Genomic DNA, 18,834 nt, shown 5'->3' with positions numbered 1-18,834 from the left:
TGAGTTGAATGCCTTACAGCCGATGCAGTTTGACGGAATTAATCTCGGAATCCAGGGCTGACCCTAGATTTTGTGAAACGGACACAAAGTGGGCGATTTTGCCAGCCCTGGGGAGGCGGGACTGCCAGGATATTGGCAAAATCTGGGGGCGGGTACCCATCCCACCTCCAACACACCTCCATGCCATCTTTCCAGGAGGCGGGTACCCAACCCGCGCCGGGTCCCTTCTCCTCGAGGCGGGAAGGGGATTAGTGCCAATTAACTGCCTGTTAACAGGTAGTAACAGCAGTTTTTTTTGGCTAATCCCCATTTTGAGCCCTGAAGTGTGGGCTTCCCAATGGCTCCGAACCTCGCCAGGGTCAGCGAGGCGGGCTGTCGGTCTGCGGGGGTCAAAGGGGTCGAGCTGTCCGGTGTGCAGGTGAGTGATGGGTGCATGTGTGCAGAGGTAAGTGTAAAGTGTTTTAATAAGTTTTACTTACCTTTACTTCTTCCTGCAGGCTTCAGCTCACCGGCATAGAAAGCAGAATGGCCGCTGAACTGTCAAAAGCTGCAGTCTTCTGCTTTCTGCTCAGGGCAGCTCTCTAACTCAGCCTAAGTGGCAGGACTGAACTTAGAGGACAGATCATCAGTGTTTGACAGCTTCACAGAGCTCTCAAACGCTGTCATTTCATCTGTCAAAAGCTCTTGACAGATGAAACGTCACTCGCTGACGTCATCTGTAACCGGCTTTCCCTTAATTGGCCTGCTAAACCCGCTGGGCGGGCTTAACAAGGTCAATCAAGGGGAAATAGCGCAGGTTGGCCACAAATCGATGGAGGTAGGACTAAAACCCGACAAGTGGGAGTCACACCTCCAAAAGCTCCCCATTGACAAAATCCAGCCCAAAATGTTAGTTTCAAAACTGATGCCGTAAAATTAAAGTTTTTGAAAGGCATGACACATCAAACTGAACAAGAGTGGCTTGGAGGATTGGCCGTTGTACCAAGTACACAGTGCCCCTGGTATGTAATTCAGAAAATTTCACTCTACCCAACTAAAATCAGCACTTTTGAAAGGGGAGAGGGGATTTTTGTTTTTTGAGAATTTTACTATGCTGTCTGGCTGCGTTCATTCCTCATCTATTTCTAAATCCTGCAGGATGGTATTAACACGTGTAGCATTCGGGAGATGTCACAAATCATGAATGAGGAATTGAATTCTGAGCCCACCAGCGCCGTTCTGTAACAATCTGGCAGCAGCGATCAAAGTAGTGTTATTGCAGCAAATATGTGATCGCCATTGATTTTGACTGGAGTGGAGCTATTTCTTAACGGTTCGGGCTGGGGTCTTGGCAGTTGGGTGGTGCAATACACCCAGGAAATTATGGGGTGGTGTAACTCACTTAGAATCATTCAGCACAGAAGGAGGCCATTTCACCCATTGTGCCTGTGCCAGCTCTTAGAAAGAGCTTTCCAATGAGTCCCACTCATGCTCTTTCCCCATCACCATGCAAATTTTTCCTTTTCAAGTATATATGCAGTTCCTTTTTGACTTATGCCATGATTTCCTGACATTTCTGGACCATAATAATGGTATATGCTGTAGATATGCTTTCAGGAAGTTCCAGGCCATCATTTTTATTGGGTTTTAAACTCCTTAATTCTTGCTTTCAGGTCATCGACCTGAAACGTTAACTCGGTTTCTCTCTCCAGAGATGCTGGCTGACCTGCTGAGTATTTCCAGCATTTTCTGTTCTTATTTCAGATTTCCAGCATCTGCAGAATTTTGCTTTTCCTTATTTCTTGTGATAGATTTAAAGTTAACACAAGATGAAAAGGCATCAGTTTTTGTCACAGTTATCACTACATTTAAATATGAAAACATCAGCCCTACTGCTATGAAGTGAAGCTTTACAAAGTCATGGTTACTGGTCCTTGATTACCTGTGATAATTCTTCCTCTATCCGCTTCATCTTCTGTATCTCTTGCTCGAGCTGACTAACCCGTTTTTCTACATCAGCATGGAAAAACGCTGCCCGCTCAAGCTCTTTGATCTGCGCTTCCAGTTTTGCTATTTCTTCACTTTGTTCCCGCACATCTCGCTCCAGGTGTTCCTTTGTTAGCAACAACTCATTGTAATCATCTGTCTTTGACTGGATCTGTGCCTCCATTGTTTCCATCTTAAGAAAATGCACACACACACACAAATACCGGGTTGTGAGCAGAGAGTCCTTGCAATCGTTTCTTGAAACCAGATCTCTGCTAGTGCTAAAGTTGTACTACTTTGTATTACTTACATTAGAAATGTTTCGACATGAAGGTAATTTTCATCATGTGGGGAAAAAAATTACTCTGGTACTTACTGGTTCTGCAAAAGCTGGACAGTTTAAAAACAGTAAACACCCTACTCAGTGATACAACATTTATTTGAAGATTAGAAAAGACGTTTAGCAACAAAACTTCCTTCCATTTTCTCACAATTAATAATTAAAACTACTGTAATTGCCATATTAACTTCCTTCAATCAATCCTAGTTATAACAACAAAGAAGCACTGAGAGTAGCAAGGGCACAGAATGTACTCTGGGTGGGGAACTTCAATGTCCACCACCAAGAGTGGCTCGGTAGCACCACTACTGACTGAGTCCTGAAGGACATAACTGCCAGTCTGGGCCTGCGACAGGTGGCGAGAGAACCAACACGAGGGGAAAAACCTACGTGACCTCGCCCTCCCCAATCTACCTGTCGCAGATGCATCTATCCATGACAGTATCGGTGACAGTGACCACCGCACAGCCATTGTGGAGACGAAGTCCCGTCTTCACACTGAGGACACCCTCCATCGTGTTGTGTGGCACTACCACTGTGCTAAATGGGATAGATTCAGAACAGATCTAGCAGCTCAAAACTGGGCATCCATGAGGCGCTGTGGGCCATCAGCAGCAGCAGAATTGTATTCCTCCACAATCTGTAACCTCATGGCCCGGCATATCCCTCACTCTACCATTACCATCAAGCCAGGGGACCAACCCTGGTTCAATAAGGAGTGTAGAAGAGCATGCCAGGAGCAGCACCAGGCGTACCTAAAAATGAGGTGCCAACCTGGGGAAGCTGCAACACAGGACTACATGCATGCTAAACAGCAGATGCAGCATGCTATAGACAGGGCTAAGCAATCCCACAATCAACGGATCAGATCAAAGCTCTGCAGTCCTGCCACATCCAGTCGAGAATGGTGGTGGACCATTAAACAACTAACGGGAGGAAGAGGCTCCATAAATATCCCCATCCTCAATGATGGTGGAGCCCAGCACGTGAGTGCAAAAGACAAGGCTGAAGCGTTTGCAATTATCTTCAGCCAGAAGTGCCGAGTGGATGATCCATATCGGCCTCCTCCTGAGGCCCCCACCATCACAGAAGCCAGTCTTCAGCCAATTCCATTCACTCCACGTAATATCAAGAAACAGCTGAGCACACTGGATACAGCAAAAGCTCTGGGCCCCGACAACATCCCGGCTATCGTGCTGAAGACTTGTGCTCCAGAACTAGCCGCACCTCTACCATTACCATCGCCGAATCCCCCACCATCAACAGCCTGGAGGTCACCATTGACCAGAAACTTAACTGGACCAGCCACATAAATACTGTGGCAACAAGAGCAGGTCAGAGGCTAGGTATTCTGTGGCGAGTGTCTCACCTCCTGACTCCACAAAGCCTTTCCACCATCTACAAGGCACAAGTAAGGAGTGTGATGGAATACTCTCCACTTGCCTGGATGAGTGCAGTTCCAACACTCAAGAAGCTCGACGCCATCCAGGACAAAGCAGCCCACTTGATTGGCACCCCGTCCACCACCTTAAACATTTACTCCCTCCACCACCGGCGTACCGTGGCTGCAGTGTGTACCATCTACAAGATGCACTGCAGCAACTCGCCAAGGCTTCTTCGACAGCACCTCCCAAACCAGCAACCTCTACCGCCTAGAAGGACAAGGGCAGCAGGCGCATGGGAACACCATCACCTCCAAGTTCCCCTCCAAGTCACACACCATCTTGACTTAGAAGTATTTCGCCAATCCTTCATCATTGCTCGGTCAAAATCCTGGAACTACCTCCCTAACAGCACTGTGGGAGTACCTTCACCACATGGACTGCAGCGGTTCAAGGCGGCGGCTCACCACCACCTTCTGAAGGGCAATTAGGGAGGGGCAATAAATGCTGGCCTTGCCAGCGACGCCCACATCCCATAAACAAATTTTAAAAATTATCTACCTTTTGGGGTCTTTTCTTTGAACAATGTAGAATTGGTGAAGAGGTAGAAAGACAAAGGAGCTAAAAAACAAAGTAAAAGGGAGACTTCTTTGTAATATTTGATCTCCGTGATGTCCCAGAGCATCACCCTGTCGAAATCTTCATTCATTTTCCCCTGAAGTGATAAAAATAAATTTTCTTCAATATAAGCAAGGCCAGAAAAAAAGTTCCATGGAGGATGAGTTCTTTGAAGAGGCCCTGTAATCTATGGGAGAAGACTGTCAGCACAACTACTTTCTTCAAGGGTTTAACTCCAAATATCTCAGGATTATGGCTCAGTTTACTCGGAGGGGAAATTGGAACTTGTCTGAAGATCTCATTCTTGCCTTAAGAATTGACCTCCTAAAAAGCAGTTCATATGAAAACTATTGCAGATGGTGGCTTTACAAGTGCCATTTAGATTCACTCCCTGTGGATTAGCCAAAGCTGTGACCATTGTTATTGTCAAATGGCCTTTGTCAGAGTTTCCTGGAGGTTGAGGTGCTGACAGTTACCAGCAGTGAAGAATATAATCTAGTAGTCAGTTGGCAATCTTGGATGAAGATATTTGCCCAGCTCTCAGAACCATAATACACAAATGGTTGTTTAGTTTAATCTTATTCTACCTACAAAGTAGCAATCTAGCTATCTACATTTAGCATTCCCACAATGAAAATATGCAACCTTGTGCCAATGTGCTGAAGAAATGGTGGATTATAATCTCTATAACAAGATAGAATTAGAGAGGTTTTAGGATGTGTAATTCTCAGTTTGTCTTAGATTGAACTGCCATCATAGAATCTTACAGCACTGAAAGAGGTCATTCGGTCCATTGTGCCTGTGCCGGCACTTTGAAACAGCTCTCCAATTAGTCGCACTCCCCTGCCCTTTCCTCATAGCCCTGTAAATTTTTCTGCTTCAAGTATTTATCTAATTCCCTTTTGAAAGTTACTATTGAATCTGCTTCTACTATTATTTCAGGCAGCTCATTCCAGATCATAACTTGCTGTGTAAAAAAAATTCTCATCTCGCCTCGGGTTCTTTTGCCAATTATCTTAAATCTGGGTCCCCTGGTTATCGACCCACCTGCCAGTGGAAATAGTTTCTCCCTATCTACTCTAGAAAGCTAACTTACATTCCATAAGAACAAAGAAGCTCTTGAAGGTTTACAATTCTAAGTTCCTCAGATAAAACTAGAAACTAGTCTGGTCTCTTAGAGATTAATAGGGTTAGGAAACTGTACATCAGCTGCTAGAGTGAAACTTGATTTCAAAAATGTAGTTAGGCACAGGAGTTGTTGGAGATACTCCAATGAAGCAATAAACTTGTAAATAACCAGATAGAAGGAATAACCTCAGACTGATAACACAAATCATCTCAAATGTGGTACTAATCTTCATCAATAGTTTCCTGGAAGGCATCTACAACAGAAGGTAGCAGATTTTAGGTGTTAAATCCCCCCTTCAACAGCCAAACTGTTGCGGTTAGGCCGCAGTTTGAATATCGCATCAGTTTTGGGTTCCCTACTTTAGGAAGGATGTCAAGGCTAAAGGCTAGAAAAATGTTAGGACATGGAAAATCCCATCACAAACAGTGGCAGAAGCAGAATCCATAATAGGGAAGTGAATAAATATTTGAATAAGAAAAATTTAAGAGAGTATGGGAAAGAGAGAGAAATGGGACTTAGTAGACAGCTCTTTCAAAGAGCCAGCACAAGTACAATGTGCTAAATGGCCTCCTCCTGTGCTGGAAAATTCTAGGATACCAAATTCAGATAGTAGGTGCCAAATCTGGCATACCAGCTGGACAAAATATTCTGTATTTGCGGAGGTACAGTTACAGAACTACAAGGTTGTAAGAAACACCATTTCCAAAGAGGATGCAGGATTATAAGAATCATGTTGACTCTTAATCTGAATCTTCCGGCGAATTCTAGAATTGAAGGGAAAGAAAGGAAACTTGTAAAGGTATTTGCCTTTTGATGAAATTGCCTCGCACCCAAGCTCTTCTGACGCCAAGGCATTTTTTACCTTACACGTGCATGGATGACTGCAGATGCGTGGTCTTGCATCTTGAACAGCATGACTTGACTGGCTGCACAGACCCACGATATCATAAGTCTGAGTATTTCCCATTGGAAGTAGAGCCTCTTGCTGTGGGCTGCTAAATGCACCAAGACAGTTCAGCCGTTGAGCACACTGACTCAGCATCAAGTTCCAGGTCCACCTGTTGCTTCAAAGTGTGCTGCATATAAGGAGAATAGTGGGTCTACAATTTTGAAGTAAGCTTACGTAGAAACAGAAATCAATTGGCAGTATAAATGTGGGAGAATGTTGAATGCAGTTTCGTTGGCACCAATCTCCCGAGATCCAGGCTAAGCGTTAAATTTAGAAAAATGAAAAGTTTATAGAGGGGGACTTGCTACAAATACATTTCTTCTCCTTTCTCATGCATTTTGCTGTTGATAAAGCCACCACAAGAGTAGGGTCCTCTCCCCCGCAACAGTTAAGTAATTGACAATGCACTGTAGTCTTCCCAAAAGACTAATGCTTTTCGACATCAATGACCTTCTCTCCGTCATAAGGTCAGGTGTGTGGTTGTTCGCTGATGATTCCACAGTGTTCAGCTCTATTCACAACTCCTCCAATAATGAAGCAGCCCATACCTGAGCTAACAAGTGGCAGGTAATATTCGTGCCACATAATTGTTAGATAATGGTTATTTCAAACAAGAGAAAGCCCAGCCACTACAGCCAAGTTCCCTACCATCAACATCTTGGGGGTTACCACTGATCAGAAGCTGAATTCCACCAACCATATCAACACTGTGGCATTGATACACGATGAATGGGTCATCTCCTGACCCCTCAAAGCTTCTCCACCATCTACCAAGGCTCAAGTCAGGAGTTTGATGAAATACTCACCACTTGCCTAGATAGTGCAGTCACAACACTCAATAAACTTAATACCATCTAGGACAAAGCAGTCCACTTGATTAGTGCCCCTGCCACTGGACTCAATACACCTTCACCACTGGCGACTGTGGCTCAGTATGTAATCTACAGGATGCACTGCTGCAAATCAGCATGGTTACGTCAACAGCACTGCTCTCCCCTGTAACCTGGTTGTTGGAACACCATTACCTTCAAGTTCCTCACCATCCTGACTTGGACATGCATCATCGTTACTTTATTGTTGCTGGGTCAATGTCCTTGAATTCCCTACCCAACACCAAAGTGGGAGCACCACCACCACAACGATTGCAGCGGTTCAAGGAACAATCCCATCACCACCTTCTCAGGGCATAAGGATGGGCAACAAATGCAGCCGTGACAGGGTCGCCCATATCCCAAGGACAAATAAAAAAAATCTTTGCATGATTTGTTTCAGTCTGAAGGGGTTATATTTACATGCTTACAGCTATCAGGGTTTTGATTTGAAATCCTCAGCCCTTACTGTTTTCAATCATCCTTTCTATAAAATTTGTGGAGTCATAAATGCTTAGGTTGTGGACTGAAAATGGGAGAATGCTCCTTTGCTCCTGTGAATGGACTGACAAAAAACTTAAATCAAATCCAAATTGATTATACATGGCATAGATTTAAATGGAAGAAAGATTTTAATGCAAGAAAGAAAACTTAGTCGTATCAGCGTTGCTAAGCCACTACGTAGAGATAAAGTGAATTAAAAGCGTCTTTGCAGAGTGAAACACCAGAGCCACATGCACAGGAAAAGGGATAGATTGCACGATAAAGTCGATAGTCCTACTGCACCTCCAGGCAATATATACAAGTGAATCCCAATGAAAGGGACCATCAATAAATGTTTTTTTGGAAGGGAACAGCAAAAGGAAGTGATTAGTGGGGCATTTACAGCAAGAGATTCTTCTATGTTCTGACCATCTCTACATGCCCAAGTGTAATGCTATTTTTACTTAATGAGCTAAATGTTACATCACTTACCTTTGTTAGTCCTCTTGGTTCTTTGAATCTCATCCACTTCACATATAATTTTTTGAAAAGCTATAATCCGATGGGGGAAATTCTGTGACAGTTTCTTTTAAGTATTTGGCACTATGCAGTAATCATGTGAGGACACAGCCCTTTCTGATCATGTTGTGGAATGCTTCTGAACTCTTGAAGTGGTATCAAAGTAGCCAAGTTGGCGCAACATGGCAAAAAATGCACACAAGAAATGGCGAATTTAAGATCAGAGAGAGAAGCCAGGTTAAAAAGGACGACCACACAGAAGTTGGGCAACCTAACATTATTCCTCAATCAGCTTCCAATCATATCTCCACACACAAATGAAATATGCAAATTGCAAAGAAAAAATAGCTGGTCCGACTTCTTTTTGAAGACATCTTGGAGCAGTGAAGCACCAAATTGTTGACACAAGCAGTCAGTCCAAGACTACGTTTGTCAGACATAGATTATTCCATATTTCTGCTTTGCAGAAAGCATCAAGCTTTGCACATCAAGAAATAATGGAACTACAGCAGGAGTACAATGGGTCTCATAATGGTGGAATATAAAAAAGATACATACTATTACTACTCATCTAACACCAAAGGTTGTAGACTAGACATCAATTTTAACAAAGATGCAGTGGAACCACTGAAAGAGGAGATCCAATTGAAGAGACGTGTGAAGAATTCTGCATACTGAACTACCGTGATGGTTTCAACAAGAAATTATGGGTAGCGACACCAACCCTAGAATCATTTGCAACTATCAGCCGACAAGGGCTCTAGTTTTGAGCTTTTTCAAGATTGGGGGGAACTCAGCTCCTTGCTATGCAGGATCCAAGTAAAGTTTGGATAAAAACTTGAACAGGCTCTGTGTGGGAGTCCTGATGAGCCAATCAGTTCAATATAGATAGATATGGAAGCACTGAAGCTCTAATGAAGTTGCAACAGAAACATACTTGGGAAATACCTAGGTTGGGAGAAGGAATATTATTACTGCTTTCTAGCTTCCTACTTAGTCTTTCTCTGTATGGGACCCTAAAAACACTGGTAAGGACTGAGAAGTTTTGTTAGAGTTTATTTTGGCAAGTCGTTCTTAAGATTTCAGGTACCACCATCCCTCCCAAACCTCCTGATGGCTTCTACAACCTTCCATAAATTTTTCAATGCATTCTCCAAATAATACCTCACCATTAGATTGCAAATTGAAATAAAAAGCCGTAAATTGCAAAGGAGAAGGATACTCTTGGCGGCAGCCCTCATACCAACTGCACATTCATTCTCCATGGAAACTCTTTTAAAATGATTAAAGCGCTGTTGCTAAAGGGATCATAATCAGACATTAACTGGCTGAAGTGACCAATTTCTCAGCTTTCCCACACAAACACTCTGCATGTGTAGGAATATTATTAGATTCCTGAGGAGCCAGTGGGGGTCACAATCAGCTAATTTAAGATTTTCTTTAGGGATCTGGAGAATGGATACAGGCTTTGGGTGGGAGGGTGGAACGGGGATGGCAGGCTGAAGGCCCTGGATTTGAAAGCAGATGATTGAGATCCATGATATTTAGAAGCAAAGGCGTTAAACTCCTGTGAAACACATCTGCACAAGAGATAAAGACATCTTCATTTCTTCACATTTGAGATGAGTGGACAGATCAGGTCCAAGCATAAAATAATCTTTCTGAAAGATCTCGATCAGCCAGTGTCAAAACCTCTGGACCAGATCATAACGAGGACTTATACCTCAATCAACTGAGGCAAGAGCTGTTGCCAAAATATAGCATGTCTAACTGTAGATAGGACCTGTATGGTAACTAAGCCAACCAGAGTTTGTCACATATTGTCTCTATCGCGTGCCTAGCTGTGAGACAATCCAAGAATTGTACTTAATAGATGATATTTCTGCTTAATCAGCACCTTGACCAGGCATTCCTATAGAAGGCAGAGAACCTTCAATAACAGGGAATTCTTCTCCAGATAAAGAACGAGAGAGAGAAGTTGAAGAAATCAGCTTGTGTCTCAGCAAAAAGATCACTTGCCTTTGGTGACTTGACTCGAATGTTGCCGACAGCTGCATCAGTCAGAACTAAATCTGCCCTTGAACTGATCAGGTGCTATGCAGGTACTGTTCCCAAGGCCCCACAAAAGGTATCTGCATGAGCTGACCTTATGGCTGTTGCCTTTTGGACAAAGGCTGTCACTCTGGGAACAATCAATGGCCAACTGTCACCACAACTCATCTAAAACACTAACAGTAGGGCATCAGTGAAGGAATCTCCACTAAAGGAGGACTCATTCCATTCAGTATCCACAACTATCAAGGCTCTGTGTCTATGTATTATAATTTTGTTAACCAGAGAAGTGATCTTACAATAATAGATAGGCAGGAAAGTTCTTACCAAATCTAGCTTTTAGCCTGCCCCTGGTTACAATTACACAGATGAAACATCATCATTGTAAGGATGCCTCCCTTGCTGCATGTTTACATAATCTTGTTTGCAGAGAGCAGGAAAGAACAGTTGAGTACCCATATTCTACAGTTAGCTACATTTAAATATGGTAAGGATATTGAGGCACGGTGAAACATTGCATTGAGTCGACATTTAACCAGAACCACATCAGGCTTCAATTCTACTCATGTTCAGATCAGTTATTACTCATGGCCCTAATTGCAGCATTTGCTCTCTTCACTGCCTTCCCCAAACAAACTTCAGAGCCAACCTGAGTTGGTTACCAACATATTAGTATTAAGAACATTGTTAAGAATATTTGAATTTTGATGAAGGAATTAAAGGTGATCTTCATTACAGAAAACACTTGTATTCCCAGATGAGGCAAAGGATAGAGATGCTAAGAGGAAACTATTAAGGAGAAAGTAGCATGCAGGTAGGTTAATACTGATTGATCAGAATATAGGCAACATTTTCTCATACCTGGAGGCTCAAATAATCGTTCTAAAACATCCATGGCCGGGGAGAAAGAAAAAAAAACTTTTTAGAAATGTTATGAAATGCAAATTGTATGTCTGAATGAGGACAATATGAAAATAGTAAGCGATTTGAAGAGGTAATCATACCTTGGATACTGTATAATCACCAACGCCGTGTGATTTTAATCCCTGTTTTAACTGCGTCTCCAGATTTTCAATCTCTTGCTGGAACTCATCTCGTTCGTGTTCACGCTCGGCTGCTTGTTCCTGAGTGAAAAGGATACAAGTAACTCTCGGGTATTGCCTTGCTAAATTTATATGTTGTTCATCTTTTACTGTATCATTTCACTCTTAACTTTATTTCATTCTTATTACCCCTCTTGAATTTTCTTCTCGTTTATTAAGTGGAGGATTGACCACAGGGAAAATTGGCTACCCTGCCTGTTAGGATATTATTCCTTCAAATACAAAGCATACTCTACACAACACCAAGTTAAGCCTGAGTTCCCATTATGAGAAAAACTCAGGAAGCAATGGTACTTCACGACATTGAGCATCAGTGATGTCACGTTGCCATGGCTTTGGTCTCCTGCCCATTCTTTCAGTGCTGTGTAATGAAAGTGAGGTGGCATCAATGATCGATGAAAAGGCAGAGGGAAGGTGTGTCAACAGGTGGCTTCCTTCTGATTCAGTGTTGACTTCTGCATGCCAGAAACATTGGTAACTAAGGCTTTTGGCCACGAATGATTGATCCAGGACAGTTTGTTGTCAAAATACTCTACGTGGTGGGGCCAACAGTCGGGTACAACACGGAGGAGCATCGACATGCTTTGCCACAACAATAGAGGAAGCAGGTTTGATTTCCACAAATCACTGTTGTGAGCATGAGCTAAGCAGTTAGTCACCCATCTGGACTAACCTAAAGTGGTATCTGGCATTGCAAGAGTCTGAGAAGCTGGGGGGAAATGGTGAAGTATCACCCAAGTGGTCTTCTTCAATGAGTGAAGTTCAACATCCACATTTACAAAAAAGCATAATTTTTCATGGTATCTCAGCATGGACGACTATTCAAGAGACAATTGAAAACCAATTATACATTACTCATTACTGAATACTTAAGGGAAATAACAAGTAAAGAAAGTAAAAAGTGAAATGATAAGGTACAACCCAGTTTAAATATCTGTTCAGCTTTTACCTCATTTCACTTTCTTTACTTGTTATTTCCTTTAAGTACAGTATTCAGTAATTAGTAACGAAGACTGCAAACAGATTTATTTCCCCAGACACTACGGCACACAAAAATCTAGAATCATACCTCAGCCCTTCTGAAACGGAGTGGACGAGGAACCCAAACATGTAAGACTTTCAGGACCAACATTAAAAGCTCAAAAGCAGGTGGGGTCAAATCAAACACTGAATGGCCTGAGGTATCTAATTCCTAACATCCTAAAGTCAGCCTCCTCCTCTTGGTGCTATTGCTCAGCAGATTCAGAGAATGAAGAATGAGGGATAGTTACTCTGGGCATCAAGGACCCCTGTTTCCAAGATAAGTTAGTGGATTTAATTCATTAGATTCATCTAACTCAGAATGGCTCCTCATTTTGGGAGGTATTGGGGTTGATTTTAACTCCGGTGCGGGGATTTGTCGGGTTCCCCGAATTTGGTGTTTCCCACACAAATCTAAATGGGTCTGTGAGATTGATGCAATTTTAACTCAATTGGCCAATTGATTTCCAATGTGTGGAAAGTCTTGGCAATTGAGTATTTCCAGTCAGAAAGTCGCAGAATATGACGTCATCATTGCTGCTGCTTTTAAGGTCTACAGCAAGCCTTGCTTCTTCTGCAGGCTTCCAAACTTCATCATTGAGATGGCACAGGAGCCTGCAGGAGCAACGGCCAGCGGGAGGGCAAGAGCTGCCCCCAAACTTGATGAGGCTTCACTCCAGGCATTGCTGGATGTGCTAGGGCCCACAGGGAGGTCCTGTTCCCTTCTTCAGGGAGGAAGAGGCCTCCCAGTCAGACCAAGGCTGTGTGGCTACAGGTGGCTGGGGAAGTCAACTCCTTGGGGCTCACACGGCGCACCTGGATGCAGTGCAGGAAAAGATTCCATGACCTTCATTGCACTGGAAAAGTAAATACTGTATGAAGTTTCCATCACCCTCAATCTGATCCCCATTGCCTTTCCTCACCAGCACTCAGCTTTAGCAATCTCTTCCTCCACATCCCACTAGACACTCACATCCATGCACCCTTACCCATTCCCTCTCTCTCTATGCTCACATTCACACAACTATTCCACCATGCAGCCCTCACACTCCCTCTGATGCTTTGAACACAACTGACAACACACAGGGAGGGCCCTTGGTCTTGCAACCTCACTCCATCTTTGTCTCCTTCTAAGTATCTATGCTATGCAATCTCTGCACTCACTCCTTCATTCTCACTCAACCTCCACTTGTCTCCCTCATTGCAGGAGAAGAGAGCTCACAACAGGAGAGAGCGAGCTAGGACAGGAGGAGGGCCGCCCTCATTAGCCCAGCTCACCCCCTGGGAGGAAGGCGTCCTGGAGATTGTCAGGGCTGACATCGATGCGGAAGTTGGGAAAGGAGAGACAGGTGCATCCCCGCAAGCTGGTGACAGAATAGTTTTCCATCTCTCTCATTATCAGCGACTCACGCAATGCCAATGATTCTGAAGCTACATCATATGGACTTATGATCATCTGCAAAATGCAATGTGCATGTAACCTTGGCATCACATCTCTAACTTTTTCCTTGACTCCCCCACAGGACCATCGAGAGCCCCCGTCCCCACTGTGCAGGAGGAAGAGCCCGAGATTCCAGACTCCTCAGAGGAATCTGCAACCTCCGAGGGTGCAGCGTCAGCAGAAATAAGCGCACCCAGCACCAGCGCAGACACTCACATCTCGGTGGGACCTTCGGGACATAGAGTACAGTTGTCACCTGGTGTATCGCAGCTCACAAGTGAGCATCAGCAGATTGTGGAGACAGGGACAGCAGTGGAGAGTCCTTGTCGGAGGACGCAGGACTCTGCCAGCTCGGCTCAGCTGCATGTCGACCCTCTGCCTCTGGGTCCATCCGTAAAATCAGAGGTGATGGAACTCCATGCAGATGCAGGAGTCTCCGGCAGGTTTTGTCTCCAGGGTCGCTGCGAGTGTGGAGCGAATGGAGGAGTCCATAGCGAACATGAGCAGAGCCTTTGTGGAGTCATTGGCGCATGAACGGATCAATACGGAAAGGATAGCTTCCTACGTGGAAATGATTACTGTCTCCGTGGTAAGGCTGGCTACGGTAGAGGAGAGGAGGGCTACAGCCATGGAGGAGGTTAGTCGCCAGGGTATGGAAAACATGGTGAATGTTCAGAATAGAATGACATCTCTTGAGGAGCGATGGGCATATATTGAACAGAGAAACCAGGCCTTCATGGAAGTCTTTCTGAGTAGGACTTCCATTGCAGATACGGGTCCCCATGGCCCCCCGTGATGTGCAGCAAGGTGCTCTCAAGCCACTTGCAGACACTGAGGGGGCGCTGACCCATGAGAAGGAGGTTGGTGGCAGACCTCAAGGAAGTGGGGGGCTCCTTTCCAAGCGCTCACACTTCCATGCCACTGCAGAGCCCTCGGTCAGAGCCCCGCCAGAGTCCACACCCAACTGAGACAGACGTCTCAACTCCTGCACAGCCGCAGGAGCAGCAGACTGCTGACGAGCCCTCACAGGCTCGCCACCCCAGAGGACGCCTGCCAAAGGTGTCGAGACAGGAGCAGCGGGAAAGTAAGCAAGGGGCCTCCACATCTGCTGAACCACTACGTAGGAGCATGCGCAAGAGGAAAATAAAGCACAAATAGTCACAAGGGTAGTCACTTGGGTGAAATGTTGTGTATTCTGTAAAAATGCCATCAGTTGTTTGTTTTGCATAAAAATTCTGATGGCAACTTCTGCAGTTGTGGCGTGTGTCATTTCGCGAATGGGGCTGGAGGTCCTCTAATGCCAAGAAGGGAAGGAAAAAAAGGCCTCCCATGCTTCTGGTAGATGCCTCAGTTGAGGAAGTGCTATGTGAGGCTGGCGAGAGGGGTTTCGCAGGAGGTCACACTGGAGAAGTGTGTGAGGCTCCAAACTTCCACAGGTGTGGTTAAGCCTGGTAAAAGTTGCCCCAGGCCTGAAACAACAAAGTCCTGCCACCTGTAAATGATGGCTGATCAAATCTCCTCTTTAATGGTTGACCTGCAGCTGATAGTCAGCAAGCCAATAGTGCTCACGCCAGGTTTCACAGGCGTGATTCCCCACCAGGCGTGTTTTACGTGGGAAAAGGGTTAAACAGGCAAGGGCCTGTTAAAATGGGATTATAAAGGCCAATGAGTGCTTTTTAAGGGCCCTAAAGACCAGTCCCGCCTGTTGCAGGTGGGACTGATTCGGGACTATCAGACACGCCTGGGTTAAAATGGCTAGGTGTCGGGAACCAGGCCTTGGGGGGGGGTCCCGACCCTCAGGTTTTCTGATTTTAACCCCCCACACGCCTCAAAGCCCACCTGGCGGCTGAGTTAAAATCAAGCCCATTGTTTCAAAATTCAGTTGCTGGTACTAAGCTATTAGAAAAACTTTTTAAAGATATGGACACCAAAATGCATCCCCCTCAATCACCTCATTAACATCACAGGCAAGACCAGATTGCGTGGTTTTTTTAAATTAAAAGTAGATCCTATGCAATCCAACACATTGGCCAAGGTTAACTCTTCAGTCAGCAACAGGAACTTGTATTCCACTCAATGATATGGAACCATGCGAATATTGGGTGCTGCCAAGGCAAAAGTCAGACAACCGTGTTGCTTCAAAATTTCATCCAGAGGACTTCTTATGACTGGTTATTCATTGTGAATACCAATTCCTTGATTTTAGGCGAGATATTTTCAGTAAAAATTCCGTGGTTCAATGGCAGCACGCTCACATCGGAGTCAGAAAGTTGTGTGTTCAAGCCCTACTCCAGAGACTTGAGCAGAGAATCCAGGCTGATCCAGGTGCCGTCTTTTGGATGGGACGTTAAACGGAGGTCCCGTCTGCCCTCTCTTAATGCTCTCTGGATTTATTTTGAGTTGTGATAGTGTCACTCAGGATGGCTTCCCATCTCAGGAGATGTTGTTTTCAATTTTGTGAGACAGGTATTTCATGCTTCAGTAAGGGGTAGCACAGATACTGCAAACAACCATGAAGAGCAGTGGCAACTGGTTGACACTTGAAAATTTCTGAAGCCAGAAGTCACAGAATCTTATAGCTCAGAAGGAGGCCATTCGGCCCGTCGTGCCTGTGCTGGCTCTTTGAAAGATCAGTCGTGCTTAGTCCCACACCCCCGCTTTTTGTCCGTAACCCTGTAAGTTCCTCATCCTCAAGTACCTGTCCAACTCCCTTTTAAAATTATTGATGGAATCAGCTTCCACCACCATTTCAGGTCGAGCGCTCCAGATCCCGACAACTCAGTGGAAAAAGTTCTCCTCATCTCCCCTCTAGATCTTTTTCCAATGATTTTAAATCTATGACCTCTGGTTATTGACCAACTCACCAGAGGGAATCGTTTTTCTCTATCAAAACCTCTCAAGTTATCTAATTTCTTTATGAAAATTAAGAGTTTGTTTTTCAATAAACTTCCAAGATGACAGATATAGGATGACCATCACCCAGAACCTACAAACACATGGTCTGAGCGTGCAAAGATTTGATGTTGTCCATGAAGGCCCTTTTTACTCTATTTACTCAGACTGGTGGAAGGTGGGAAGTGGTGTTCCACAGGGATCAGTGCTGGGAACACTATTGTTCAGTAATTACATAAAACAATTTGGACTTGGGAATCTGAAATACAGTTTCAAAATTTGCAGATGACACCAGATTGGGGTTGTAGTTAATACAGAGGAGGACTGTGATAAAATACAAGACGACGTTAATAAACTTGCAGAGTGAGCGTGTAAATGGCAAATGAATTTCAATATAGATAAGTGTGAAGTAGTGTATTTTGGCAGGAGGAATAAGGAGGCCACATACTCCTTGGAAAATAACAGTCTAAATGGGGTAGAGGAGCAAACGGATCTAGGGGTTACAGATTCACAAATCATTAAAAGTAGCAACACATGTTAACAAGGCCATAAAAATGCAAAGTACTGGGGTTCATTTCTAGAGGAACAAAATTGTAAAGCAGAGAAGTTATATAGAACCTTGGTTAGACCACACTTGGAGTGCTGTTCACAGTTCTGGTCTTATTACAAAAAGGGTATAGAGGCACTGGAGAAGAAGCAAAAAAAAATTACAAGGATAATACCAGAACAGAGGTTATACTGAACAAGCTGGGGCTCTTTTCTCTAGAAAGCAGAAGGTTGAGGGGTGACTTAATAGAGGTCTTTAAAATTATGAAGGGGTTTGACAGGGTAGACAGAGAGATGTTTCCACTAGTGGGAGAGTCCAAAACTAGGGGTCATAAATATAAGATGGTCACTAGTAAACCCAATCAGGAATGCAGGATAAACTTCTTTACCCAGAGAGTGGTTAGAATGTGGAACTTGCTACCACATGAAGTAGTTTAGGCCAATAGTATAGATGCATTTAAGGGGAAGCTAGGTAAGTATATGAGGGAGAAAGGAATAGAAGGATATGCAGATAGGGATAGGTGAAGTAGAGTATAAGAACATAAGAATTAGGAGCAGGAGTAGACCATATGACCCTTCGAATCTGCTCCGCCATCCAATAAGATCATGGCTGATCTTCAACCTCAATACCACTTTCCCGCCGGATCCCCATATCCCTCGATTTCCCTAGAATCCAAAAATCTATCTCTCTCAGCCTGGAATATACTCAATGACTGAGCATCCACAATCCTTTGGGGCAGAGATTTCCAAAGATTTGCAAGACTTTGCATCAAGAAATTCCTCATCTCAATCTTAAATAGCCGACCCCTTATCCTGAGACTATGCCCCCTAGTTCTAGACTCTCCAGCCAGGGGAAACAACCTCTGAGCATCTACCCTGTCAATCCCCCTCAGTATCGTATATATTTCAATGAGATCACCTCTCATTATTTTAAACTCCAGAGAGAATAGACCCATTCTACTCAATCTCTCCTCATAGGACAGTCCTCTCATCCCATGGATCAATCTAGTGAACCTTTGTTGCACCACCTCTAAGGCAAATATGTCCTTCCTTAGATAAGGAGGCCAAAACTGTGCACAGTCCTCCAGGTGCGGTCTCACCAAGGCCCTGTACAATTGTAGTAAGACTTCCTTACTCTTATACTTCAACCCCTTGCAATAAAGGCCAACATGCCATTTACCTTCCTAATTGCTTGCTGTACCTGCATGATAACTCTGTGTTTCTTGTACAAGGACACATAAATCTCTGAACACCAACATTTAATAGTTTCTCAGTAGAAGAGGGCTTGTGTAGAGCATAAACACCGAGGTTCTATATAAGTTTAACATAATTTCTCTGCTTGGTCTGAATGGCCTGTTTGTGGTCTAAATTCTATGTAATTTTGATAAACAGCCTGAAGAAGAGTCATAGAATAAATGTTAAGACTTTTTCCTGCACCCTCCAGCTCGAATAAAAGTTTTTTTTTATTCATTGTTGGGATGTGGGCGTCGCTGGCTAGGCCTGCATTTAGCGCCCATCCCTAATTG

General features: G+C 44.1%; 1 protein-coding gene across 7 annotated transcripts in view; it reads right to left on the bottom strand.

Moving 5' to 3' along the window:
• pcnt (pericentrin) overlaps nucleotides 1–18,834 on the bottom strand; it is a 355,160-nt gene that overhangs the window by 91,607 nt on the left and 244,719 nt on the right. For 6 of the 7 annotated variants that reach the window (XM_085985359.1, XM_085985354.1, XM_085985358.1 and 3 more), the window contains 3 exons: nucleotides 11,311–11,430; nucleotides 11,168–11,188; nucleotides 1,922–2,158 (listed from right to left, as the gene is read on the bottom strand). In XM_085985359.1, coding sequence (XP_085841485.1) covers nucleotides 1,922–2,158; nucleotides 11,168–11,188; nucleotides 11,311–11,430 — 378 coding nt within the window. The remainder of the gene's footprint in view (nucleotides 1–1,921; nucleotides 2,159–11,167; nucleotides 11,189–11,310; nucleotides 11,431–18,834) is intronic. The other variant, XM_085985355.1, reaches the window with a different exon arrangement.

The sequence above is a fragment of the Somniosus microcephalus genome, chromosome 4 (genome assembly GCF_052327205.1).
Source record: "Somniosus microcephalus isolate GS21.2 chromosome 4, FLI_Smic_1.0, whole genome shotgun sequence".
Lineage (NCBI taxonomy): Eukaryota > Metazoa > Chordata > Chondrichthyes > Squaliformes > Somniosidae > Somniosus > Somniosus microcephalus.
The sequence above is the reverse complement of the archived record's forward strand: the minus strand, read 5'-3'. Positions and strand labels throughout refer to the sequence as shown.